General features: G+C 50.9%; 1 protein-coding gene across 10 annotated transcripts in view; it reads left to right on the top strand.

Moving 5' to 3' along the window:
- Window positions 1–25,130, top strand: part of PIP5K1A (phosphatidylinositol-4-phosphate 5-kinase type 1 alpha) — a 90,762-nt gene extending 65,632 nt beyond the window's left edge. For 5 of the 10 annotated variants that reach the window (XM_053277973.1, XM_053277977.1, XM_053277974.1 and 2 more), the window contains 9 exons: window positions 3,929–3,977; window positions 4,740–4,824; window positions 5,483–5,620; window positions 7,115–7,244; window positions 11,524–11,592; window positions 12,984–13,040; window positions 15,804–15,873; window positions 20,066–20,153; window positions 22,228–25,130. In XM_053277973.1, the coding sequence (XP_053133948.1) occupies window positions 3,929–3,977; window positions 4,740–4,824; window positions 5,483–5,620; window positions 7,115–7,244; window positions 11,524–11,592; window positions 12,984–13,040; window positions 15,804–15,873; window positions 20,066–20,125 (658 nt within the window). In that variant the 3' untranslated portion in view covers window positions 20,126–20,153; window positions 22,228–25,130. The remainder of the gene's footprint in view (window positions 1–3,928; window positions 3,978–4,739; window positions 4,825–5,482; window positions 5,621–7,114; window positions 7,245–11,523; window positions 11,593–12,983; window positions 13,041–15,803; window positions 15,874–20,065; window positions 20,154–22,227) is intronic. The other 5 variants (XM_053277976.1, XM_053277975.1, XM_053277980.1 and 2 more) reach the window with 5 other exon arrangements.
- The last annotated feature ends 2,398 nt before the right edge of the window (window positions 25,131–27,528 follow it).

The raw sequence follows: 27,528 nt of genomic DNA, 5'->3' as shown, positions 1-27,528 counted from the left end.
CCTAGCCCTGGGTTCTCAGGATGTTGGATTACAATTCCCATTGTCATCCATTGTGGCTGGGGATGATGGGAGTTGTAGTCCATCACTGAGGGAAAACCCTGCTCTGCGGTGGAATGGGTCAGATCTGAACTAGTGAATATGTTGGGTGAAACCAAGATTAATACATGCCTCGCCTGCTCATGAAATTAATTGCAATAAGATGTTAACAACAACAACAGAATGGGTCAGATCTGAGCCCGGAAGCAATCTGAGCTTCACTAGCAAAGAGATGTAGTAAAGTATTTTTCCACAGTTCCACTCATGGAAGAGATAAGTAAAACATTTCAAAGGGCTGTATGTGTGGTGGGGAAAGAGACAGAGTCCACAATCTCATGTTGCATTATCTTGGATTTTTTGTGTAGTGTACCTGCTATGAAACTGAATGGTGGCAGATTCAAGGCAGACCCAAGGGAGGCCTCTTTCACAGGGTGCGCTTGTGGAACTCCTTCCCACGAGATGTGGGATGTCTGGCAGGCCTCTTCAGATGATGTTCTTAGCCCCAGTAGTTAGGAGTAGAGTCTACATATATTGAGGCAGTCTACCTGAGTATTGCATGTTACAAAGGAGAGCTGTTGCCTTCCAGCCCCTCCTGGTGGGCTTTCCAGAGACTTCCGATTAGCCACTGTGGGAAATGGGATGCTGGAATAAAGGGGCCTTTGGGTCCAGTCCAGCAGGATTGCTCTTACGTTTGTGTGTGCTTGGAGCCATGTGATGCCATTCTGACTAGATGGCGCCTCCTTTATTATACAGCAAAGCCAGCTGTGAAATCGGTTCGTCTCTATGTCTAACCCCTGCTAACTTGGCAAAGAGGCACCTTTTAACGTGGTGATTCTCTTTCTTTAGCAGGGGGAGAGTAACTGGCCCTCTCCACCCCCAGCACAGTATTCCTCCAGTGGCTGTTGCTGGGGTCTCTCTTTTGTTTCTTTTTAGATTGTGAGCCCTTTGGGCTCACAATTTTATTTATGTATTATTTCTTCGTTCCCTGAGCCATTTTTGGAAGAGAGTTATAGAAATTGAATTGAAATAGAAATAGAATTAATCATCATCTTCCTCAAATGTCCTTCATTAAGTGTCCTGTTATCTGGAGACCAGAGCAGCCCCAAGTGTCCTCCTTAGAACGAGGAGGTAGATTTTCTTGTTTGAGACTTGGAGGAAGGGAGCTGGTCTTTCAGTAGCAAGCATGAATGGTCCCCTTGACTAAGCAGGGTCTGCCTTGGTTTGCACTTGGGTGGGAGGCGACATGTGAGCGCTGTAAGAAACTTCTCTTAGGGGATGGGGCCGTGGCTCAGTGGTCGAGCATCTGCTCCCATGCAGAAGGTCCCAGGTTCTCTGCCTGGCAGCATCTCCCAAGTAGGGCTGGGAGAGACGCCGGCCCCAAACCTGGGAGAGCCGCTACCAGTCAGTGTAGACAAGACTGAGCTAGCTAGACCAATAGCCTGGCTTGGTCTAAGACATCTTCCTGTGCTCCTAACCTTTTCTTTGAAAGACCACCAAACCACCTCCCCCCCCCCCCCCGCCCGCCGCCGCCCATCTTATCGCGGGACCACAGTGCACAAGAATATGCCGACACAATCCATGTCGTATCTCAAAGCGAAAGTGTCCCAAGACAACTGGCAGCCTGAGAAGGAGGAACGCGACCCGGGAAAGCAGCCCTTGTTCCTTTAAGGAGAGGGCCCCGAGTCCAGGGCCAGGCTCTTTCCCCAGTCGATGGGAGGGGAAGCAGGCCTGTCCCCAGCAAGGAATTCCCGCTGAGGAAGCAACTCCTGTTTGCAGGTCCCTGCAGGTCCTGTTCTGTATCAAGTCATTATGCCGTGGGGGGTGTTCAGGGAGCGATGTGGGGGGAGCGGAGGGGAGCGGGCGGCGGCCTGCCGTTGCCAGGAATTCTGGCTGGCTGGCGTTTTGTTTGCAGGGTGCCGCTGTGACAAGGGAGCCGAAGCCAAACTCACTTCAAAGCGGGCTGGTGGGTGCAGGACAGAGGATTGCTTTGAAAATCTGCCGAGGCCAAAGGGCTCGCTTGCGTCAGAGTGAGCTGGGTGTGGGGAGGGGACGCAGACAGGCCCTTCTCTTAAAAAAAATTATATTTTGTGTTTGAGCTCATCAAATGGGTCCATAGAGTAGTCAACATTGGCCCTGCCAGGAGGCCCAAAGCATGCTGGGGGATTTCCGCTGGCACTGCAGGGTTTCTGTTCAGTAGCAGGCGACTCCCTCGAGGTTGGTCAAGGCTCTCCAGCTGTTATTAGACTACAAGGCCCAGAAGAGGAGAGGAGACCTGGTCTGGTGGTCGTGAGTATGGATGGCCCCCTTTGCTAAGCACGGACTGCCTTGGTTTGCATTTGGATGGGTGACTGTCAGGTATTCACCTGGAGGGGCAGGGCAGTCGCTCAGCGGGAGAGCCTCTGCGTGGCCTGCAGAAGGCCCCAGGTTCCCTCCCTGGCAGCAGCATCTCCAGGGAGGGCTGGAGAAGACTCCTGCCTGCAACCTCGGAGAAGCCACGGCCAGGCAGTGTAGCCATTACTGAGCCAGGTGGAGCGATGGCCTGACCTGGAAGAGGGCAGCTCCTGTTCTTTTCGCCCTGTCTCTTGGCCACTGTGGCTGGTGGTGGCTGGAGCCCCTGCCATCCGAGCCAACAGGCACCCTTTAAAGTGGTGGTTCTCTTACGTTTAGCAGGGGGAGAGCAACTGGCCCTCTCCAACCCCAGCACAGCACCCCTCCAGTGGCTGTTGCTGGTGTCTACTTCATCTACTTTCTTTTTAGGTTGTGAGCCCTTCTGGGGACAGGGGACCAGCTTCTTGTGTATGTGTTGTTTATTTTTCTATGTAAACTGCTTTGGAAACCTCCATTGGAAAGTGGTGGTAGGAATGGAGTTTCAGTCCAGTCACAGCTACAGAGGGTGGGGATGCAGGCTGGCTGTCCTTGCACTGTTGCCTGTTCTGGTGGTTGCCCTGACGCTTACTCAGCGACCCCAGCGAAAATGCAGTAGCAGCAAAATCCTTGAAGCGGACCAGCTAGTCCTCCTGGCAGTGCCTAGAACATCCCACTGCCAAGAGGCTTGGGTTGTTGGCAAGGTGGCTGATGGGGCTTCTTTCACACGCTCTTCCAGCAACTCGCTCTTCATAGGGACATAAGAAGCTGCTTTCTACTGAGTCAGACCTTGGTCCATCTAGCTCAGTATTGTCTACACAGACGGGCAGTGGCTTCTCCAAGTTTGCAGGCAGGAGTCTCGGGCCTATCTTAAGAACATAAGAACAGCCCTGCTGGATCAGGCCCATGGCCAATCTAGTCTATCCTGTTTCACACAGTGGCCCACCAGATGCCTCTGAGAAGCCCACAGGCAAGAGAAGAGGGCATGCCCTCACTCCTGCTGTTACTCCCCTGCAACTGGGACTCAGAGGCATCCTGCCTTTGAGGCTGGAGGTGGCCCACAGCCCTCCGACTCATAGCCCTTGATAGACTTCTCCTCCATGAAGTTATCCAAACCCCTCTTCAAGCCTTCCAGGTTGTTGGCTGTCACCACATCTTGTGGCAGAGAATTCCACGAGTGGATTATGCGTTGTGTGAAAAAGTACTTCCGTTTGTTGGTCCTAGATTTCCTGGCAATCCATTTCATGGGATGACCCCTGGTTCTAGTGTTATATTCTCTTGGAAATGCCAGGGAGGGAACTTGGAACTTTCTGCCTGCAAACATACAGATGCTCTTCCCAGAGAGGCCCCGTTCCCTTGGGAGAATCTCTTACAAGGCTCACACATGTCGTCTCCCATTCAAGTGCAACTAGGGTGAGCCTTGCTTGGCAAAGGGGACAATGCACGCTTGCTCCCACAAGCCCAGCTCTCCTTCCCAGTGAAAACCTGCACTAACGTGTCCCTCACCCTGTCCAATCCTCCTTTCCAGGTTCATGAAGAAGCTAGAGCATTCATGGAAAGCACTGGTTCATGACGGGGTAAGTCAATAGAACCGTTGCCTGGCGCTTTTCCTCGTCTAGGAGGTACCGGCACCTTTCAAAAGAGGGGTGCGGTGTCATGGGTTGACATCCCCAGAACTGAAACCGGAAGTTTGTTGAGCAGGCTGGTGGGCTGCTCCTTCTGCAGTCCCTTAGCCAGCGCCCCAGGGGCATATAAATATCCGTAGCCATCGTTCAGGATGGCAGGTCTTGCTCCTCTGCAGCAGCCTGAACTTTAAATTAGGGCCGTGGTTGGCAGGTCACTTGGCAAACATTTTAAATGGTTTAAAGGACAGTTTTGAATAGGTAAGATTCACTGTGAAGGGTGTGCTTGTTTGTCTTGTGGTGGTAGTTGTGTCCTCCTGTGGGTGCTAGGGAGTGAGAGGGAAGTAGGCCAGGCCTTCCTTCTGAGAAGTGATCTCTTTCTTCAGAATCCGTTTGCACGTTACGCAAGCCTCTGACAGAAGTGGCTTTTACAAAGCTGCTATTCTTCCACCTTAGGAGGAAAAGCAATTTTAAATTACTTTCTTCTGTATCTCCGCTTCCTTCTCTGTGCTTTTTTCTACATCTCCAAGGGGCACTTTTGCAGGGTGGGAATGAGTAATATTGATTTTTAAAAAACTTTATTGGGTTGACAACCCTCAAGTCTGCGTCAGGTTCCTGTACCGGGAGGCACACCCTTTTGGCAGAGTTTTGTAGGCTTGGGTTGCTTCTCGATAGCCAAAGCGCTTTGCCATGTGACTGGGTCATTGTCATTTGCAGGATACGGTTTCAGTTCACCGACCCAGTTTCTATGCAGAGAGGTTCCAGAAGTTCATGTGTAACGTGGTATTCAAGAAAATCCCTCGTAAGTGACCTTGTTCTGTAGACTGGGGGTTCATTTCATCCTTTGACGAGCGGAGCAGCAGCAGGGGACATTCTGGACCCCCTGCCAGTCTTAGAGAGGTAACGGTCCTCCCAAGTGCCTGAAGGTTTTCCCATTTCCTTCCAAAGAGAGGCGAATTACAGCCTCACTTTTCTGCATGGTTGCAAAAACCCCATATCCGTCTCCCCCCGCCACACGCGCACGCACACACACGCACACACTGGACCCAATAGAATCTCCATGTTCAGAGGCAGTCTACCTCTGAGTCCCAGTTGCTGGGGCAAAGTGACAAAGAAGGGCGGTTGCTTTCCTTTCCCCCACTTGTGGACCTCCTTGAAGGCACCTGATTGGCTGCTACAGAAAGGAGGATGCTGGAGCTTCGGTCTGATCCAGCAGGGCTGCTTTCCCACTCCGCTGAATAGAAGCTGAGTTGCTGCGGAGGGAGAAGTCGTGGCTGCAGCACCACAGGCCAGGGGAGGGGGCGGTGGACTGGAGCCTCCCTCAGCTAGCTCTGCCTTCTCGGTTGCCCTCGCCCGCTGTGTTTTACGCCTGGCATTCACAATAATTGCGGCTGTGGCTAAGATGACGTCCCATTTGTGTACGTGACACTTTCCCTCTTCTTCTCCTTCTTCTTCCTCAGTAAAACCTTCCCCTTCGAAAAAGAGCCGGTCTGGCGCAGCACCGCCCCGGCGGCCGGGCCAGGGTGGGGCCCCCTCCCAGATGCAAGCGCTGTGCGAAATGAAAGTGCAGGTCACGATGGAGGCCGAGGCCGAGCAAGGTGAGTGGCTGTCCTGAGCGGGGCCGGTTTAAAGTCTTGGTAGGCCCCCGGCGTTCTCAGAATCGTCGCTGCCGCCCCCCAAGATAGAGCGATAGAGATTTGCATTTTAAGCGACGCAGCGGGGAAATGCTTGACTAACAAGCAGAAGGTTGCCGGTTCAAATCCCCGCTGCTACTATGTTGGGCAGCAGCGATAGAGGAAGATGCTGAAAGGCTATAGTTGTTTGTTTACGATCTTAGATCAAACATCAATAGACACAGAATATACACAGTAAAGAGAGAAAACAAAAACGGAAACAAAATCTAAAATGTCATCAAATACATAAAATCAGGAACCTTTGACAATAACCGATTGCTGTGCTCTAGCTGAAAGGCATCATCTCATACTGTGTAGGAGGAGGCAATGGTGAACCCCTCCTATATTCTACCAAAAGAAAACCACAGGGCTCTGTGGGTGCCAGGAGTCGGAATCGACTCGAGGGCACACTTTCCCTTTACAGTGTATCTGTCTAATACACCCCCTAATGTGTCAGAATGGGCATCTGCAGGGCTGGATTGTCCGTAGTAGTTTCCTTGACTCATTTTTTGTGTCTTCTGAAATAGGGGCGGGGGGAGGCCTAAAACATTCTCACAGGCCCTTGGCATTGTGCCTAGTGGATAACCCAGCCCTGGTCTTGAGTTGGGTGGTGGCTAAAGATGGAGGCCTCTCTGCCTCTCCGGGCTGGGGAGCTGAGCAGGATGCTGTTGGGATTGTCCGTCCTTGAGAGAGTGCCCTGTTTTCCCCCACCCTGGAATTCAAGGGAGCAGGCAAGAGGTTCCCAAGTGGTCTCCCATCCAGGCCCTGGCCAGGCCCAGACCTGCTTAGCTTCAGCAAGCTGGCCGCATCCTGTGCCCTGCTATCATGCCATGGGACCAGTGTTCCCTGCAATGGGGATTCCCAGGCGGTGTTGATTACGGCTCCCCACGTCCCACCATTGCCACTAGGGGTGATGGGAGTTGTAGTCGGCAACATCCAGGATTCCCTGCTGCATCATGGTCCCATGCAGTGCTCCCTGTATTTGTTGTTGGGCCCTCCCATTCTGTACTCTTTGACTGGGTGGCCCAATGTGCAGATTCACAAACAGCCACCAGTCGGAGCTTTTGGTTGCAGATCTTCAGCAGAGGGAGAGCCACTGGCCCTCTCCGTCCCCAGCACAGCATCCCTCCAGTGGCTGTTGCTGGTGTCTATCCTCTGTTTCTTTTTAAGATTGTGAGCCCTTTGGGGACGGGGGCGGGGGGTTTCTGTCTGTAATCCGCTTTGGTAACTTTTGTTGGAAAGTGGTATATAAATATTTGTCGTATTCCTATTCTTTCAAAAACAAAAATCCTCACTCTGTCTGGGGAGCCCTGGGCAGGAAGTGCCATTTTGCACACAGCACAGGCTGGGTAGGCGCTCTGTGTTACAGTCAGGGAGTCGGCTAAGCTGACCGCTCTCCCTGCCCCCTTACTCTCCCAGGTTCCCAACTGGGCCGCCCTGACCTTCTCCCCCGGACTCCCCCCGTAGAGGAAGTGAACAGCGATTCAGCAGCAACGACCTTGTCCACCTCCTCTCTCGGGAGCCGAGGACACAACTCGCCAGCCAACAGGTGAGCTTCCAGCCGGTGCTCTGGTGCATGACAGGGAGCAGGGGAGTCCGTGCGGCCTGCAAAGAGCTCACGTGGGGCTGCAAGCTTTCTGCTGCTTTGTGTGTGCCCATTTCTGTGTTCATACCACAAGTGTCAGCTTCCTCTGTGACCTGATCTCAAGCCAGAATACTCCGCTCAGAAAGAGCGTTGAAGCCGTGACCGAATCAGCTATATGGAAAAATAGATGGCGGACGTGTCTGTGCGTGGCTTTCATGATCGCATCCCAGAAATGGAGAAGTGGGAAAGCGGGGAGAATTCAGGATCCTGAGAATACTAGCTTGGAATTTGCTTGGGTTTTGTTTTTTTTTTTAAAGAGCAAGTTTCTAGTCCTTATGGGTGCTGGCATGAGCTTGAAAAGCTGTGAGCAGGGGAAGGGGTTAACGGGAAGCCCCGGCGTCGAGAGGTGATGCTTGGCTCCTCTGTGTAGCTCCTCGCCCTCCTCCCCGCAGCCAGCTGAGTCAGGATTAATTGTGCAAGCAAAGCACATATCTGTGTGCTGACCTCACGGATTTGGTCTTTCCTTGGCGTGGAGTCTGGATCCAGGAGCTCGCTCAGAGTATCCACAGCCCCTCCTGACAACAGCATTTCGTTTTCCTGGAAGGGCCGTTTTGGGAAGTGACGTAAAGCTGTCACCAGCAAAATTCAAAGGCTTTATTTAACTTGAGATCTGACTTTCCATCCTTCCTCCCAGGGAGTGGCAGCATGGAGGCGACACAATGGATTTTAGTCCAGGGGTTCCCAGCCAGGGGTCCTCCCAGATGTTGCTAGACTACAACTCCCATCACCCCCCGCCACAGTGAATTATAGCTGGGGTTGATGAGAGTTCAACAGCATCTGGAGGACCCCCGGTTGGGAACCCCTGATCTAATTTATAGTTCTTAAGTTTTGGAGTTTTCATCTATATTTTAAATTATTTTTAATTCTGTTAGACTTTAGAGATTTGCATATATAGAAATGTGCCAAATCAGTAAACTGAAAATCAGTAAATTTAGCCTATTCAAAGGATAGCCAAAGCCGTCTTCTACTACTGCAAATATTTATATAGTGCTTTTCAACAGTTCTCAAAGCAGTTTATGTTTTTAAAAAAAATTAAGTTGGCCCTCTGTCCCAAAATAGCTCACAACCTAAAAAGAAACACAAGGTAGACACCAGCAACAGCAAAAAGGGACGTTGTGCTGGGGTGCTTCTTGGCTCAGTTAGCAAGGGCCCCCATCCTCTTAGACCTGGCCTGCTCAACTTGGGCCCCCCCAGCTGTTTTTGGACTACAACCCCTATAATCCCCAGCCACAGTGGCCAATTGCCAGGGATTATAGGAGTTGTAGGCCAACATCTGCAGGAGGGCCAAAGTTGAGCAGCCTTGTCTTAGACTAACTTCTGGGAGGCAGGTGTGGGTAACCTTTTGAGTGAACGAAATCCGTTGCCCCAAGGAGCAGTCAAAAGACCTGATCTGCGTCCAGCTGACACGCTATCCTCTTGTACCTTTCGAGGCTCTCCGATCTTCTAATCTTGGTGTCTCATGCTGTCTTGTCCAGAAGTCGGGGGCTCTCAAGGGTGGGCCCTGGAGCTGCACAAGGGCCTGTCTTGTTCCTCCAACACACGTGGCAGGATCAGGACTGTGCGCCTTGCTCAGTGCAGCCTCTCCCAGTTAGATTGCTCTCCCTGCTGAGTGAGCCTGGGGGAGCAAGGACCCCCTCCCCGCCTCATGCTGCGCAGAATAAGCACATCTAGCAACACAGGAATTCCCAGATGCTGTTGACTACAACTCCCAGAATCCACAGCCCAAGGCCATTGCAGCTGAGGATGCTGGGAGTTGTAGTGAACAACATCTAGGAATCTTTGTTAGAGGGGGTGGGGGAGGGACGGAATCCCTGTCCAAACAGGCCCCCAAACCGCCCTGAGCCATTTTTGGAAGGGCACCAAGCAAATACTGAGCCAGCGTGGTGTAGTGGTTAGAGTGCTGGACTAGGACCGGGGAGACCCGAGTTCCAATCCCCATTCAGCCATGAAACCATTGAGCCATTTTGGAAGGGCGGTATATAAATCAAATCAATCAATCAATAATAAACTAGCTGGGTGACTCTCGGCCAGTCACTTCTCTCTCAGCCTAACCTACTTCACAAGGTTGTTGTGAAAGAGAAACTCAAGTATGCAGTACACCGCTCTGGACTCCCCTGTTGGAGGCCATCGGCTGTGTACACAACCCAGAGCCAATGGGACTGTGTGTCAGATGGTGCATCTTTCTACTCCGAAGACTGCTCTCTGGGGTAAGAGGCTTGAGGAATGTCGGTGTGAAATGAATGCACAAGTCTGTGTGAAACACACCCTTCAGTGAGTAAGGTAGTTCACGTGATCATAATTGGGGCAGGAGAAATGGCTGTCCCTCCTTTGTGTTCTCCCTTTTTTGTGAACCTGCGCAAGGGAAGCAGCGAGGTTGGAGGAGGAGGGGGAGAGGCGCTGGGTCGGGGGGGGGATGCCTCCCACCTCGGTAAAGTGCTGGGTACGAGGACGGAGTAGGACCCTGCCGTTGGACCCAGCTCCTCCCTCCCAGATGCTCACTTCCTCCCCCTCCAGCCTTGCTGTTTCCCTCGCACTTGTTCGCAAAATGATCGCAGCTTCCGGACTAATTAGAATAGCGTGAACTGCCTGATCTCTCCAGCCCTATCCTCCGGAGCCAGTTGATGGCCATCTTGTAGCAACTGTGGGCTCATAAATTTCACTCTGTTGTGATGGGCTCGGCCAGAAGCAGCCCTGCAGACGGCTTCGTCGGGCCTCTGAAATGAGGAGTCTTGATTTTAACCGTGCAGGGCCGAAAGATTCCCCAGGCACAGCTGCCTGAGTGTCCGTGCTGCTTCCACCCTCCCCGCATTCCCTTCCTCTTGGGCTGTAGAGCATCTCGGAGCCGTCTCTGCCATCCTGGGGGTGGCTTAAAAGCCCTGCCGGGGTTTGCTGTTCTCTTTAGAAAAACACCAGCGACAGCACCATCTGCTGGCATGTTGAAGAAATAGTTGTGTGCCACCCGCTTCAGTCAGCTTCAGCGCTGCTCATAAAGATGTAGGAAGCTGCCTTATACTGAGTCAGACCATTGCTCCATCTAGCTCAGTATTGTCTACACTGACTGGCAGCAGCTTCTCCAAGGTTTCAGCCAAACGTATTTCCCAGCCCTACCTGGAGATGCTGCCAGGGACCTTCTGCAAATGCAAAGATGTTCAGCCACTGAGCTGTGGCCCCACCCCTACATGGGAAGCTGCCTTCCACCGAGTCAGACCCTTGGTCCCTCTAGCTTAGTACGGTCTACTCTGACTGGCAGCAGCTCTCCAAGGTTTTGGGCAGGAGTCTTTCCCTGCCCTACCTGGAGATGGGAGCGGGGAGCAGCTGGATTGAACCAGCTCAGTCACGCATTTGAGCAGAGCCCTGGGGACTTAAGTATTGTGCTGGCGTTCTGCTGGAGCCCTGAAGGAGCTCTGTGTCCCCAAGGGCCCTATTAAGCTGCCTTGATTGCATCCTCCTGTTGAAGGGCATATAGCAACCACTGTCCCCAGGCCGCCCCCAGCCATTCACACATCCACATTAGATGGTTTGAGCCTCACTGGACGGTCCCTACTGGTGCGTCTGCCTGGCCCAGCTTCAGTCATGGACCTAGAAATCTCCTGCCACCTCCCAGATACACTTCTCCTTGGATGTCATCTGCTTCTGTTGAATGTTGTATTCTGTGAATGCACTTGGAGAATGAGAAAGGCATGCTGCCTCCCCCCACACCCTTTCCCAAGAAGAAATCCTCCAGCTGGGTGCATCCTTGCATGTCCGTCCATCCTAAAAAGGGAGCAAGAACAATGAGGAGGCAGATCCATGGTGACGACGACTTGTATCTCACACCCAGGTAGCCTTTCCCCCCTGGGTTGCTCTGTCTCCCAGACGATCAGGTAAAAAGCGCTCTCTGGAATAAGCTTTGCCTAGAGCCAGTTCCCAAAACACAGTGGCAAAAAAACGTAGCTGGAATCCAATCCATGTCTATTATTACATTACTTTGTTCTGTGCTGAATCAGCAGCTCAAGAACTGGATTATATAAATCATCCTCCCAAAGAAAAGGGGATCCATTTGGACCTTCAGTGGGTCAAACCCAAAATATGTTCTTGCTCCTTTTGGTGGGGTGTGGGAATAAATCCACTTGCCCAGGACCAGTTTCCTCACTTGCCATGGAGGCCAGGGATCCCCTCTCTTTCTCTTGATTTCTCTGCTTAGGTCTGAAGTGCACAAATTGGGTACCTCAAAGGCTCCGACTCAAGTCCTTCCGGAAAACTGCTCCCCTAGGTGAGGGCTGGGGATATTCAGACCTACAAAGATGACATATTTTAGCATCTGCCTTCTTCCCCCTCCCCTTGTGTTTTATTTTTTTATTTTTTAAACCTTTGAACTGAAGGAATGACTTTTCCGGTATGTTTCACTCTTGCCAAGGGAGCACAACAGTGTATGATTCCTGCCATGAAGATTCAGGCTTCCTCCTTCTGCACTGGGCCCATCCTGGGTTCTGTTTCTTGGCCATGATGGAGTATTAGGAACTGCCTTTCTTTCTCCACAAGCCTTTTGCATTGGGCAGGGCCTGAGGCTGCTCCCTGCCAATTCAACCCAAACGTGAGAGAGCATTTCACTTTCCCACGATGCCTTCTTATTTCTTCCAGCTAGGCCGACAACCCTGTAAAAAGCAGTCATTTTTAATTCTTTTATTTTTATTTTTTAAATTTTATTTTTACATGTATACTGCCCTTCCTCCAAGGAGCCCAGAGCAGTCTACATAGTTATGGTTATCCACACAACAACCCTGTGAGGTAGGTGAGGCTGAGAGAGAAGTGACTGGCCCAGAGTCACCCAGCGAGTTTCATGGCTGAATGGGGATTTGAACTCTGGTCTCCCCAGTCCTAGTCCAACACTCTGACCACACTGGCTCTCACAGTATTAGGATGGGCTGACCCCAAAGATTGTCTGTGTTCTCAGTTTGGGAGGAGCTGATCACGGTCTCCCCAGAGGTGGAGAAAAGGAAGGGCTAGAAGCCCCAGCTTGATGCAGATGGAGTGATCTGCTACTACGGATATCTATATATTAGTCTTCAATCAAAGTTCTGAAAGCGGTTTACATCAAAAAATAAATAATACATAAATAAGATGGCCGCCTGTCCCCAAAGAGCTCACAATCTGAAAAGAAACCTACCAGCAACTGCCACTGGAAGGGTGCTCTGCTGGGGCTGGAGACGGCCAGTTGCTTTCCCCTGCTAAATACAAGCGAAGCACCACTTTAAAGGAGGTCTCTTTGCTCAGTTGGCAGGGAGTTAGTTGTGTCCTCCTGTGGGCAGCGCTGCTGCTGCTGCTGTTAATACTGCCACTAACTGACTTGAGAGGAGGCTGGAGAGGACTCTGGCAATGAGAACCAACCAGCACAAGCTTTGGGAAGCTTGCTATGGGCACTACAAGCTCTTGTTTGTTCAAAACAAGCTTTTAGTCCTCTTTTAAATTACAGAGAAAGTGGGGGCTGAAGGGGGCACCCGGTAGCAGGGGGCTGCCCTCCAGCTGGCTGTGCCCGCTGGGGTTTTCCCGGGGCGCCCTCTGCTCAGTGTGGCTGCCCAGCTGCTGTCGGTCCGGCCCCTGCCAGAGAGCCACATAACCAGTTGTTTGGTTATTTATGTATTGCTTCATTCCATCTTTGCATAGGTCGCAGGGAGATCTCTCGGCAGAAACTAGGACCGTGCTCAGCTTCTGCTCCCTTAGGTGAGGCGAGACCTCTGCAGGCCTGCTGGCACTGTAGGACTGATGTTCTCTGCAGGTAGAAGCCTTAATTAAGGAGTTACGCTGGAGGTTGCCCTCTGCCTTCAGGCCACTTTCCCTGGTGCTGTAACAAGCACCTCTTTGCAGTGGCGTGGGGGGCACTTCTTTGGGGAGGGGTAACAAACGTACCCAGTTCCCATTTCACTTTTGAACCTTCATGGTTCATTCACTTCTTACGGTGATGTCCTGCTCTTCCTCCAAGGAGCCTAGAGTGGTGTACATGGTTCCCTTCATTATTTATTTATTCATGCATTCATGCATTCATTCATTCATTCATTCGATTTCTATGCTGCCCTTCCAAAACAGCTCAGGGTGGTTCACACAGAGGAATATCCCTTTATCCTCACAGCAGCCCTGTGGGGTAGGTTAGGCTGAGTCGCTCAGTGAGTTTCATGGGGATCTGAACCTGGACCTCCCCAGTCCGAGTCCAGCACTCTGTCATGACACCTTGCTGGTACTCTGCACCAGGAATTAGATGCTGTTTCTGGTGCCCCCTGAAAACTGTAGGTTTGGGGCCAGTTGAACCAGTTTGTTAAAAATAGGTGGTCTGAAGTGGGCCAGTTGACCCTGTCCCTGAACCTCTCTCTACACCTCTTTGCTTCCCAGGGACTTAGCGAGGTTGGAGTGAGCCCAGAGACAAGATTTAAAAATGCCCCCCCACTGAAGTAAAGAAATCTTAAATGAGGCTGAATAGTGGTAACAAAAAGCATAGTAAATACACACACACACACACGCACACACACACACACACACACACACACACACACACACACCTCCTATGTGCCACAAGAGAACATCATCCTAAATTATTTTTTAAAAGGTTTTGTCAATTGTGGACGATGCAAGTCATTGAATGGTACTAGAGAAAGAGATGCTGTTCTGGTAGCTCCAGGTCTTAACACTCACATCAGTTTCGGAGGATGAAAGGAAGCCCGGGCGGGTGCACGGCTGGGGGAGTCAGTCATGTGACTTGCCTCTGGGGGCCTCCCCAAGGCAGTGGGCCCCCAGACAACTGTCTCCCCTTGCCCTAGGATAGTTACGCCCCTTTTGCTTCCATTGTCCAGTATCGGGTGGGCAGATATTTGTACCTGTTCACATTAGGAATGCACTTGCACAGGGTCATAAGCCTGGCACTCATGATGGCCCCAGATCAGGAAGCAGGGCTAGTTTCCCCTGACCAAGAAGAGCTCGAGGACTCTTGGTCCGAAAAGGCCTTTCAGGGGGAGACACTAGGAGCTCCCGTGATGTGCCCATTGCTGCATTCACACAGGCACCCGAAGGCATGAGCTGGATCCAGATGAGTCCTCAGTGCTGTGGGGTTAGTGCTTGGCCAGCAAGGATGTTAAATCGCTGTGAGGAAATCACACACAGCTGCCAGGAGTTGTTTCCCTCCTGAAAAAAGACTAGTGCTGATGGATTGGAGCAACATTGTACCTCCTTGGGGTGGTCCTAGGCAGAAGAGAATTGGCTAGAGTGTCCAGCCAACAAACAAACCCACCATCCTTTCATTCACCACAAAAATGGGAGGGCTGCTGCTTTTCTTGTTGGTGAAGGAGGCTAAAGGGGCTGTGGCTCCACTTCCAGCACTAGCCCACGCATCCTGTCTGGCCTCAGTAGCCAAGCTGATGTGTGTGGCCACCACGCCTTGGCCTTTCCCTTTGGCCAGGGGTCCCCAACCTGTGGCACTCCAGATGTTTGTGAACTACAGCTCCCACAGGAAGCTGCCATATACCGAGTCAGACCCTTGGTCCATATAGTTCAGTATTGTCTTCACAGACTGGCAGCAGCTTCTCCAAGGTTGCAGGCAGGAGTCTCTCTCAGCCCGATCTTGGAGATGCTGCCAGGGAGGGAACTTGGAGCCTAGATGCTCTCCCCAGAGTGGCTCCATCCCCTCAGGGGAATCTCTCTTACAGGGCTCACACATCAAGTCTCCTATCCACTGCTTAGCTAAGGAGACAAGTCATGCTTGTTACCACAAGGCTGTTACTACCTCTCCAACAGCCACAATAAATTATCCCATCACCCCCAGCCACAATAAATTGTAGCTAGGGGTGTTGGGGGTTGTAGTTCAGCATCATCTGGAGGATAGGGACCCCTGCTTTAGCCCATTCCTAGGCACATCTGCTCAGAATATTATACTGGCACAGTTGTGGAGTATAATATGGAGAGGAGAGCTGGTCTTGTGGTAGCCAGCATGACTTGTCTCGTTAGCTAAGCAGGGTCTGACCTGGTTGCATATGAATGGGAGACTTGATATGTGAGCACTGTAAGAGATTCCCGCTCTGGGGAGACCAGAAGGTTCAATGTTCCCTCCCTGACATCTCCAAGATAGGGCTGAGAGAGATTCCTGCCTGCATCCTTGGAGCAGCCACTGCCAGTCTGTGAAGATGATGCTGAGCGAGATGGACCAAGGGTCCGACTCAGTATATGGCAGCTTTCTATGTTCAGATGGGGGAGTGTATTCTAACTTTTACCTTTAAACTGAAGGTTTGTGGATTACTGGAAATTCAGTATATATCCCACTATATTCAACAAGGCTTGCTCCCAGGTAAGCATACGTGGGATTGCAGCTTCTTTGGTCGAATGCTACTTTAAAGTTGAGGTTCACTTGGTGCAGGGGAGGGGATGGGGGGGAGCGTATATTTACCGGATATAGTCAGGCAGTTCCTCCATGATCATGGGCCTGTCTCTTCAATTCCCACGTAGGTCAGAGAGAGGCGAGGTTCTCAGTTCAGACAACTCGGATGAGGAGATAGCTAGGCCGGCATGTTTCCAAGTAGGTGAGACCTAACCTAGCTAGAGGAGGCAGCGGCTGAAACCGGCCGCTCCAAATGTGCATGCCGCCCCCCCCCCCCCCCCCGAGGGACAAGGCATCCTGGGCTGCAGGAAGCAGTGGGTGGAGCAGGGCCTCATTCTCCCTGAGGTCGTAAGCCTTGTTTGGGCTGTAATGTTTCAGACCGCGCCTGGGGGCATGTGTGCGTGATTGCATTCTCTGGCAGGTGGGTAGTAAAATTTTGGAGGGTGGGGGCGGACATGTGGGCTCCCTTTCTGACAATTGAGGAGGATTGCTGGTCTTGTGGGATCAAGTATGTAATGTCCTCTTTGCTAAGCAGGGGCTCCCTGGTTGCATTGGGATGGGAGATGACTTGTGAGCACTGGCAAGATATGGGGCTGCTGTTCCTCCCGCCGGCCTCTCCATAGAGGGCTGGGAGAGACTCCTGCCTGCAATCTTGGAGAAGCCGCTGCCACTCTGGGTAAGCAATATTGAGCAAGGTGGACCAAGGGTCTGACCCAGCATAAGGCAGCTTCCTGTGTTCCTGTGACATGCTGGCTATCTGGGTTGAGGGACCTTTTATTCTTAACACATGCAGCTGACTTCTCCCAGGTCAAACCACTGGTACATTGTGCACACAGTATCCCTCCTCTGGCCGGAAGGAGCTTCCAAGAGTTTCACAGGGGGGGTCTCTTCCAGTCCTGCATCTTTTTTTGTGCCAAGGAGCATGTCATTCTAGGAACTTCCCACCCCTCGCTGTCTGCAGTGCTGCTTTCCACCTCAGCAAGAACCAGGCCCAAAGAAGCTGCTGTCTGTGCCCCATCTTCGAGGACAAAGACCTGGTCAGTGCAGGGATCTAGATTTTAACCTGCAAGGGAATACTGGCCCCAAGACAATGACCTCAAATGCAGGAATTCCTGTGCTGATACCCAACATGCTTCAAGTGTGTACAGCATAGGAACATAGGAAGCTGCCATATACTGATTCAGAGATGCAAGATATTCCCCTCAGGAGATGAAGCCGCTCTGCGAAGAGCAGAAGGTTTCAAGTTCCCTCCCTGGCAGCATCTCCAAGATAGGGCTGAGAGAGATTCCTGCCTGCAACCTTGGAGAAGCCGCTGCCAGTCTGTGAAGACGATACTAAGCTAGATGGACCAATGGTCTGACTCAGTATATGGCAGCTTCCTATGTTCCTATGTTCCTAGAGTCAGACCATTGGTCCATCTAGCTCAGTATTGTCTACCCAGACTGGCAGCGTCTTCTCCAAGGTTGCAGGCAGGAATCTCTCTCAGCCCTGTCTTGGAGATGTTGCCAGGGAGGGAACTTGAAACCTAGAAGCTCTTCCCAGAGCGGCTCCATCCCCTAAGGGGGGAATATCTTACAGTGCTCACACTTCTAGTCTCCAATTCAGATGCAAGCAGGGCCTGTACCCACGCTCTCTCTCAGGATATAACTTTACAAAACCCCAGAATTAAAAACAGTCTGTGCTGGGACAACATTGAGAACAATTTGAGAGCGTCACTTAACAGTTCTTCTGTTTAAAAACAGGAACTGCTCATTATGGAGTAAACACTTGTAATCTTCAGCAGATGGAATTATTTTTACAAATTGGGCCTGACTTGCTTAGGACTTGGGGGCCCATATCTGAAGGGGATCCCAGCTGGGCTGCAGGTGCCCAAGCTGAGGGGAGGGCCCAGCTGTCTGCCGGAGCAGCATCTCCTGAAAACCAAAACCACCTTGCCTGCAAAGACTATTGCTTGTTCTTGGTGCACGGGGGTGGGATGTGGTACTCTCTGTAATGGGGATTCTCAGGTGTTGACTACAACTCCCATCATCCCCAGACAAAGGCCATTGCAGCTGGGGATGATGGGAGTTGTAGTCAGCAACCTCTGAGCATCCCTTGTTACAGAGAAGAATGGGATGTTGTGATTCTCTGTAGCCCCAGTGAGGCAGTATATTCAGAGCAGTTTTCCTTCTGGAGTAACTTCCCCGACTTTTTCACAGCCACGCTTCGGGTGCTTTCAAACAAGGTCTTGCCCAACCTGGCACGGATGAGATTCGTGTTGGAAACACCAGTGGGTTGAAAGTACCAGGAAGCGGTTTTAGGCTAGACATTGGGAAGAATTTTTGGGCAGTTTGATCGTGGAACAGTCTGCCTCACGCCATGGTGGGCTCGAATCAAAGCAAACCTTTATTACAGTCTATGAACCATACCCAGTGCAACAAAGCAGTCTGTATCAGTCAAAATTAGGACAAAAACCTATTCACCGTATAAACAAAATGATTCCTGTGCAATCTTTAAACTGATTTATTTCAATAAACTGAAGTAAGGGGGGCCTTTGTCATTTCATGGTGAGTTTTCTGTGCTGTACCACAGAATTTGGCAGCCTGAAATGTGTATGCATTCTTGTCAGATCTCCTTTGCTCGAGGATTTCAAAGCGGGCTGGCTGACCATGCTTCAAGGCTCCTGTATTGGTTTCCTGCCCGGGGAGGAGGTTGGACTAGAAGGCCTCTGAGGTCCCTTCCAACTGGTCTGTTGTAGGCCAGGCCACGTTTGCAGGCAGCATGCTGACGACGATGATGGGGGCAGGTGGGCCCAGCTGGCTGTCGGCTGCCCTTGCCCACAAGTTGCAGAGTTCAAAGGCAAACTCTGCCTTCCTCCTTAAAGAGGGGAGCGTCTCGTCTTTCCCCCATCCAGCCACAGACCGCAAACTGCAGCATGCCCCAAAGCAGCAAAGCGGGTGGTGGGAAGAAAGGGAAACCTTGCCTTGAGAGAAATGGAGGAAATTTTGGATGTGGTGGCTGGAGGGAACCCCTCCAATCACCTTAAGGACTAGTCACTTTTAATTTCCAATGTGTGTTTGGGTTGAGGTAGACATGATGGTGTATTCGCTCAGTTTTCTTATTACTGCGTGATGTCTCTGTAACTTTTGTATATAATTGCTTTTCTGGTGGTGGTGGTGGTGGTTTTAATTTTAATGGACACCTTTTTCTCTTGTTTTAATAAAACAAACACCCTTCCTCCCCCCCCTGCAAAAAAAACACCTTGCCCAAAGCAGCATGCTGCTTAGAAGAAGAAAAGTCGCTCCTTTGAGTTAGCCAAGCTGCACACTCCAGGAGGCAGAATTTGTGTGTGTGTGTTCAAATTTGTTTACCGTCCCAAACTTCCGTCTCTGGGCGGTTATTTGCAGTGTTTCCATCCAGATAGAACTTGGGCAGAGCTGACTGCAGGGGTTGTAGCCTTTTAACAATATCAGGAATATTATTGGTTGGTTGATGGACATATGAGGAAGGGGCTGCAGCTTGGCCCTAGAGCCCTCGCTCTACACACAGAAGGTCCCACGTTGAACCCCTGGCGATGTCTGCAAGGAAGTCTACACCCTGCCTTAAACCCTGGAGAGCTGCTGCCAGTCAGTGTGGATGATGCTGAGCTAGATGGACCAGCGGCCTGACTCGGTAGAAGGCAGCTTCCAATGTCCGTACTCAGCCTTGTGTGCTGAGTTGGGCCTCCAGTCTGATAGGCTGAACTCTGACTGGCAGCAGCTCTGCGGGGGCTCCATCTGCCACTGCCTGCTTGAGCCTGGCAGGTTCTGAGTGCAAAGGGAGGGCTCTGCCTCGGAGCGACAGACCCACCCTCCTCCCTCCCACACCTGCCTGCACATTTTCAAGGGACAAATAGGGGCACAGGGGGGAGTGAGGGGGAGGAACTGAGTTGGGACCTTTGGCTGTGCCAGAAGTGAAGTGAGCTATTTTATTTATTTATTTAAATTAACACACACTTCTATACTGCCCAAAACTCAAGGCTCTGGGCAGTTTACAACATTTTGTCCTGGAACGGGAGCTCCGTACGCCAGTGCCACCAAACTGCCCTTCCCTCGCTGGTTCTGAAACAGGGCTGCTCCCCAAACAACCTGCCCTCGCCTCACACCCCGCCAGACCCCTCCCTCTCTCTCTCTCTCTCTCAGAGGGGCGGGAGAGCAAGCTGCCTGCAGCCGATAGCTGGGCCAGGCTCCTTCTCCTCTTGCTAAGGGAGCGGGGACCTCTGCGGCTGCCTGCGATGGGAGGCCTTGGTCTGGAAGGGAGCCGGCTCTGGGCAGTGGGATGGCAAGCCTCCTTGATCAGCCTGCAAGCTCATCACGGTGGCCGCACTCCTCCACCTCTCACGTTCTCCTCTCCCTCCCCGCCTGCTCCGCAGTGCTTCCCCAGGAGCCCAGGTGGCCGAACAGCCAGCATCCGAGCTGACCGAGCAGTTTGAGGACTTGCCGGAGACGGAGATCAGCTTCGTAAGTCCTCTCTTTCTCCGCCTGCCTCTTCCTGCCTTTGCCTGTGTCTCCCCTGTTCAGGCAGTTATCTGCTTCTTAAATTAATTATAGGGATTTATTTTCCTACCTCTCTTGCATTCCCAGGCCTGAAATGGCTAATGAATTAAAAGCATCCTCTAGAAGTGTCCAGAGTATCCAAGAGCAAAGTCCCGTTAGTGAACAAGCCATCTGTCGAAAGGGCCATGGGAAATCCACTCAGGTTCTCAGCAGCTGCCTTGAAGCAGGCCAGGAGGGGGCCTGTTGTTTCTGCCATGGGAGGGCATTCCCAAATTGAGTCCACATTGAGTCTCCATGCATAACCCAAGGCCCTAAGACCAAAGCTGTGCCTAGGAAGCTGCCTTCTACTGAGTCAGGCAGTTGGTCCATCTAGTCCAGTATTGTCTGCACTGCCTGGCAGCCGCTCTTGGAGATTTCTGGCAGCAGTCTTTCCCAGCCCTACCTGGAGTTGCTGCCGGGGATTGAACCTGGGACCTTCTGCATGCCAAGCAGGCTTCTTATTTGCTGTGCAACGACGCTTCTAACCAAGTCAAATAATCATCTCCTGGGTGGAGGATTGTTTCAGAATTCACACATTCCTCAACAAGGAACAGGGCCGTAGCTCAGCGATTTAGGACCAACCAACGGAAGTACTTTTTCACACAACGCATAATCAACTTGTGGAATTCTCTGCCATAAGACGTGGTGACGGCCAACAACCTGGATGGCTTCAAGAGGGGTTTGGATAACTTCATGGAGGAGGGGTCTATCAAGGGCTACTAGTCGGAGGGCTGTGGGCCACCTTCAGCCTCAAAGGCAGGATGCCTCTGAGTCCCAGTTGCAGGGGAGTAACAGCAGGAGGGAGGGCATACCCTCCCCTCTGGCCTGTGGGCTCCCCAGAGGCATCTGGTGGGCAATTGTGCGAAACAGGATGCTGGACTAGATGGGCCTCCTTGGGCCTGATCCAGCAGGGCTGTTCTTATGTTGAGTGTCTGCTTTGCATGCAGAAGGTTCCAGGGTCCCTCCCTGGCAGCATCTCCAGGTAGGGCTGGGAGGGACTCCTGCCTGCAACCTTGGAAAAGCCGCTGCCAGTCCGTGTAGACAATACTGAGCTAGGTGGACCAAGGGCCTGACTCAGTCGAAGGCTGAGCTTCTGTCTTGTGTCTTTTGCCGTAAAGACACAGGCTTTGTAGTGATGGTCCTTTTCCTTCCCCAGCGCTTTAGTCTGTTGGCATTTCAAGCACCCAACTTTGCTAGACACTCCACAACATGGAGAAACAGCACAGGGCTCCTCCTCAGGCTTGCAGTCTCAAGCTGGGCTGCACAGCTTTGCCCCTCCTGCTATGGCTGGACCACAACTCCCATCATCTTCAGCCACAGTGGCTAGTAGTTGGGGTCTGTGGGAGTTGTAGTTCAGCCCTGGCCTGAAGGTAAAGACCTGATACTTCACAGAGGTGAGGAGAAAGGGGGAGACTCGGTCTGGGGAAACCTAGGAGAGTCGCTTAGTAGCTCTCGCCGCAGGCCAACAGAAGGATCTCCAGCCTATGGCTGGCCTGCTGCTGGATTCCCAGAATATCCAGGGTGTGGGCTACTTGAGCTACAGGATAGGGCCGTAGCTCAGTGGTTGAGCGTCTGTTTTGCACACAGAAGGTCCTGGGATGGATCCCTGGCAGCATCTCTGGGTAGCGCTGAGAGGGACTCCTGCCTGCAGCCTTGGAGAAGCTGCTGCCAGTCAGTGTAGACCAGGGCTGCTCAACTTGGGCCCTTCTGCCGATGTTGGCCTACAGCTCCCATAATCCCTGGCTATTGGCCACCGTGGCTGTGGATTATGGGAGTTGTAGTTCAAACACAGCTGGGGGGCCTCAGTTGAGCAGGCCTGCTGTAGACAAGACTGAGTGGCATGAACCAAGGGTCTGACTCAAGTCAGTCAGATTCCTCTGTTCTCATGACCACACAGGAAACAGGTTAGCACTTTGCCTCTCCCCCTTCTCTTCAGCCATGCGCTTTCAGCCTTCTGAAACTGGCCTAATTTTCTTGCCTGTTGTCTTTCCTTCCTCAGTGAGAAATTGCAGGGACGAGGCTGCATTTACTTTGATGCGAACAGAAGACTTCTCCATGCTCTGTAGAAGACCTGCGGAGTCTGCCAAACCTTCGGCCCGCCTGGGCAGCCGATCACCTAGGACACTTTTTTGGATTGGAACGGACACCCCTTCGAGAGCGTCAGAAGACTGGGCAGCGCCGTGTTGCCAGTTCCAGTCCCGCTCCCAAAGCCCCCAGGCCCTCAAAAGGCCCCAGACTTCTCCCGGCGCAGGCAAATAGGACCCTCTCAGCAGGCAGGGGTCGGTGGGCTAAGCCTGGAGAGAGGACAGGAGGCCCTTCTGGCTGGCCCCCACCCCTAATTGGACTGAGGGGGCGGAACGGGTCCCAAAGCCGCTTCCCAGTCCCTCCAGAGGGAGAGGGCTGCTGTGTGCGTTGGTGAGCCTGCTTAGAAGAGTCTGCGGAAGATCCGTGTGGTCTTTTTATTTTTTATTCTCTCAAACGTATTTAAACTCTCTTTCTTTTCCTGAATTGTCATATCCGGTTTTTAGGTTTTGCTTTTTTAGCACATGATTTTAGACCAAGAAAGTACTTTTGTTGTTGTTGTTGTTGAAGTCAGCGCACCAAAACAGCCTCTCTCTGAGGGAGAGACACTTTTTCTCCTTCTGGGCCACATATCGAGTGCGTTTCGCACATTTTAAAATCTTCAATGTGTTACGGCAGGCAAACAGCCCCTATGTCTGAGGGATGCCTATCACCTTGAGGAAGAGGAAGTGATGCAAGCAAGTCTCTCCCTTGGCCCGCCCTTGCCACACGGTGCTGTGTGGGGGTTGCGAGAGAGGGTGGGAAAGGAGGGATGTTTCAGTGCTTTGGTTTTACAACTACACCGTATGTCTGTGTGTCTCCAGAAGCAAGAACAGCCCAGAATGGTTTTGAAGCCTTCAGTATTCTTATCTGTGGACCAAACTTTTGCTCTCACCCTCTTAGAGAGGAGTTCCTTTCCCCCTCATTCTCAGTATTAAGCCCTTCTAAGGGCTCAGACTTGTAAAACCTCTTTTTAAAAAAAACACACGACAGAGTCCCCAAATTCCCGGGCTTTTTGATAACTACGCATCGAGCCTGATTCTGAGGATTTTCAGCCCAGTTTCCTTTTTGCTCAGAAAATGACCAACCCTCTTTCTCTCCCCACACACAAACATAGCAACGGGTCTTCTCCTTCCACTAGTTGCCATGTGTGTTGATCTTTCCAAGCTTGTTGGAAATGGGAGCAGGCAGGGGAGAGAAAAGCTATGTGACACTGAACATTGCTGTATTTTTTCCTAACTCAGGCTGTGGGAATTCCTTCCGCATCGCCAATCACTTGGGGTATGCATTGTGCCGATTATTTTTTTAAAACAAAATTTAGTCTAAGTTTTTAAAAAAGAAAACATGAAATCTTATTGCCCTTGCCTTCAAAAGAGAATGTGTATTTCTCTCTAGCTCCCCTAACCTTTTTATAGTGATAAATGGGAAGAATTTCTCTCCCCCTCCATAAGAGTTTTATATATTTTTCTGTCAACCATCGCAATAAAGAAAGCTTAGAAGCTATAGAGGGGGTAGATTTCTCCTAGTTAATTTTCAGTGTACAGCTAAAGAATCTTTCCCCCTCTCCCCCTGCGTCATGATCTCAACTTGAAACCAAACACGTTTTTTAAATCCAGTGCAAGTCCAATTTCTGCTCTTAACCTTGGTTAAGGAATTGGGGGTGTTCCACTTCTCTCTGCCCTTTTCCTGTGCCTGACATGGCATAACTTTATGACTACAGCCATGGCTAGCTTTGAAGCCAGGGTTTGAAAAGGCAATCCCAACCATGGTTGTTTGGAATCCCAACCAGGTTCTCAGCCCAAGCAGAACATTGTACCTTGCTGGGAGATTGAGGAAGGGAATAGCTGCACACCCTCCAGTCTTTTAAACACCGCCAGGAGAAGTTAGCTCTGGACCGAGCATTTATGGTTAATATATCTTAATGAGCTTCTTTTAAAGTGTGTTGAAGAAAACACATGTTGCATTACCATCAAAACGTGTTGTCTCCCATGGTCTGTTAAGAGCTGGTAACCTAGAGCAGTGGGAAAATATCTGTATGGAACTAAACTCTTAAGCAACGCAGCAAGACCCTCCCCACCTCCTTTCTTCTGGTCACCCCCCTCCCCAATTTGTTCAGAGTTGTATTTTAAGTAACTGTCTATATTAGACACACTTGATCTCCCCCCCCCCCGGAAACCTTCCCACAATTCTCTATTTTTGTCCTACGAGGAAAGGACTTGAAGATCCTCGAGAGGTGTGTGTGATTTTCTCTCTCCCTGTAATGTAACTATTTATGAAGCTGTATTTAAGTGTACATTCCCCTTCCGAATTGAGAGTGGGGAGGGAATTGATTTCTTCTATAGCGCCTCATTATAGACTCTGCTTTTGAATGGTTTGGAGGAAGCAGCAAGCAGGTGATGTGATAGGGAGCGGGAGCGGGGAATACAACCTCTCGGGACCGTTGGAAAGTTTAGGTCACTCCCCAAACTCTGGAGCTGGGCAAGGCTTCTGGTTGCTGTGACTGATTCTCCGATGCCCCTTCTTCCCAGCAGGGATGCCAAAGAGGGGCCGGGCCCCCGATCTCTCCCTGTTGCCTCCGTCAGGACACATGGCTCCTTTTGGGCGCAGAGGGATCGGGGATCTGGAGCTGTCCTAGCCATCCCACTGTGCTGTGTTGTGGGTTTTTGTCACTTGAACCTTGTAACTTTCATGTTTTGGTTTACACATCTTACCACTTGTTGAAAAGGATGTTGGGAAAAAAATATTTGGGTGGGGGGAGCACTTTGGCCACTGCAGTAGTCGGGATGTAACATGCAGTATGCTACTCCATTCAATAAAGCTCTCTGTTTTCTTTTTCTGTAAGTGTGATGGGGCTTTGGCTAATTGGCTCCTCTGCTTTCTCTGCGTAAGAAAGAAACACAGGCACAAGACTTGATGAATTGTTCTCTTTTTAGAAACAAACAGCCATCGCGGCCTGTTAAAACAACATTCACGAAGGAGGTAAAATGATGGCCTCATCAGTACCAATTGGGATCACAGCATGCTGTGCAGACAGCAGAACAGTTTGGAACTTAGGAAGCTGCCATATACCGAGTCAGACCATTGGTCCGTCTCGCTCAGTATTGTCTACCCAGACTGGCAGTAGCATCCCCAAGGTTGCAGGCAGGAGTCTCCCTCAGCCTTATCTGTAGATGCTGGGGAGGGAACTTGGAACCTTCTGCATGCAAATGTGGAGATGCTCTTCTCAGAGTGGCCCCATCCCCTGAGGGAAATACCTTGCAGTGTTCACACATGTAGTCTCCCATTAAAATGCAAACTAGTGTGGACCCTGCTTAGCAAAGAGGACAACTCTTGCTTGCTGCCACAAGACCAGCTCTCCTCCCACTGCTGATCAGGAGAGAAAATGTTATGAGGTGTGTGTTTTAGTCTCAAGAGATTTATTTGTCTCAAACTAGAGACAAATTTTTGTCAAGTCTCCAGTCTGACTTTGTAACCTGCCTAGAGAAAATTTTGTTAGATGGTATAAAAATGCAGTAAATGAGACTGTTACAGAAAATGCCCTTTTAATGGGCTTAGAGCAGAGCCTAGGGCTAAGTGCAGGTTCTACAAAGGATTGCTAGGCCAGAAAAAGAAAATCTTCCATTGCAAATTTAAAAAGCCAGCTGTGACCAGAGTCCATCTGTGGTACTAACTTAGGAACATAGGAAGCTGCCACATACCGAGTCAGACCATTGGTCTATCTAGCTCAGTATTGTCTTCACAGACTGGCAGCGGCTTCTCTGAGGTTGCAGGCAGGAGTCTCTCTCCGCCCTATCTTGGAGATGCTGCCAGGGAGGGAGCTTGGAACTTTCTGCTCTTCCCACAGCAGAGAATAGTAGGTTAGGAGGAGCTAGTATGTTCTTAAGTTAAGCTAGATATTAATTCTAGAAAACATGCTAGGGACCAAACAGTAGAATTGGGAAATGGGTCTCGATAAAACTGCAAGCGTCATTACTACAATCTAAGATCTCCACTTAAAAAAAAACAAACCACTTCAGTTCTGGCCGCTCCATCTCAAAAAGGGTATCTTGAAGCAGGAGTTTCCTCAGGTGTGGTGGTCCAAAATTGTTCACCTTTATTACATTTATATCCTGCCCGCCCTCTGAGGAGCTCGGAGTGCATGGTTATTTTTATCCTCAGTACATGGTTATTCTTATCCTTACAACAACCCTGTGAGGTAGGTTAGGCTGAGAGATCTATGACTGGCCCAGAGTCACCCAGTGATTTTCATGATTGAATGGGGATTTGAACTCTGGTCTTCCCAGTCCTAGTCCAACCATTACACTATGCTATTATTTGGTCTCCAGTCTAGCTCCTCCCACAAGCTTAGACCTTCAGTACTGTTTGTACTCATGGGACCTAGTGTCCCTCCCTCTCTCTCCTCTTCCCCCAGTGCCACCACTTCAACAGGTGTAGAGCTGTAACACGACAACATTTGCACCCATTACCTGCCTCTGGTTGTGTCTCCAGACTCTCCCACAAAAAGCTGGGCTGAGACCTTTGCTTGTGAGTTGGGTGTGCTGCTGCCAATCCAAGCAGACAGTTCTGGCCTCGGAGAACCAATGAGCTAGCTGACCAGGTTGCTTCCAAGACCAGGGAGGGCCCACATTTTACGTACAGAACCATCTGCTCCCTTTTCCAACTCCAGGATTTCTGGCAAGGGTGGGAATAGTCTCTTTGTCCCTGACCGTAGCTGCTGCCGGTCAGAGCAGACAGGCCTTGCGCTAAGAGTTTGAAACTCCAAAGCTTGTAAGGGGCCAGGCCACAGAACTTCCATCTCTTGGTCTCCCCCTTTCGCCTGCTGCTTACACAAACCATTTACTTGAAATTATGCAGATGGTGGGAAAACCCAGGCGACCAGTTTTGCGGTGAGTAAGCTGATCCCAGTCTGGATTAGTTGGAAGAACAAGGGCTGTGGTGCCATCTGCTGCACTCCTGAGGGAAGAAACGATGGTTTAATAGGAATGAACATTAGAAAGCCACAACATGTTCTTTTGTGGACACAATTTTTTCCCTTCCTTTACAGCTAAAAGGGAGTGAATTCATAGATATTAGACACACAACTCTTCTTAAAAAGAGAGCAGTTTTGTAGGCAGATATCCACAGTAGGTGCATTTGCAAGGAGACAGGTTTTGTAGACAAATATTACACACACACACCCCTCTATAAATCGAAAACTGCTTGGGACTCGCTCATTCACTGACATGAAACTTACAGACCA

This window comes from Hemicordylus capensis, chromosome 14 (genome assembly GCF_027244095.1).
Source record: "Hemicordylus capensis ecotype Gifberg chromosome 14, rHemCap1.1.pri, whole genome shotgun sequence".
NCBI lineage: Eukaryota > Metazoa > Chordata > Lepidosauria > Squamata > Cordylidae > Hemicordylus > Hemicordylus capensis.
Note: the sequence above shows the minus strand (reverse complement) of the source record. Positions and strands in the feature narration are given on the sequence as shown.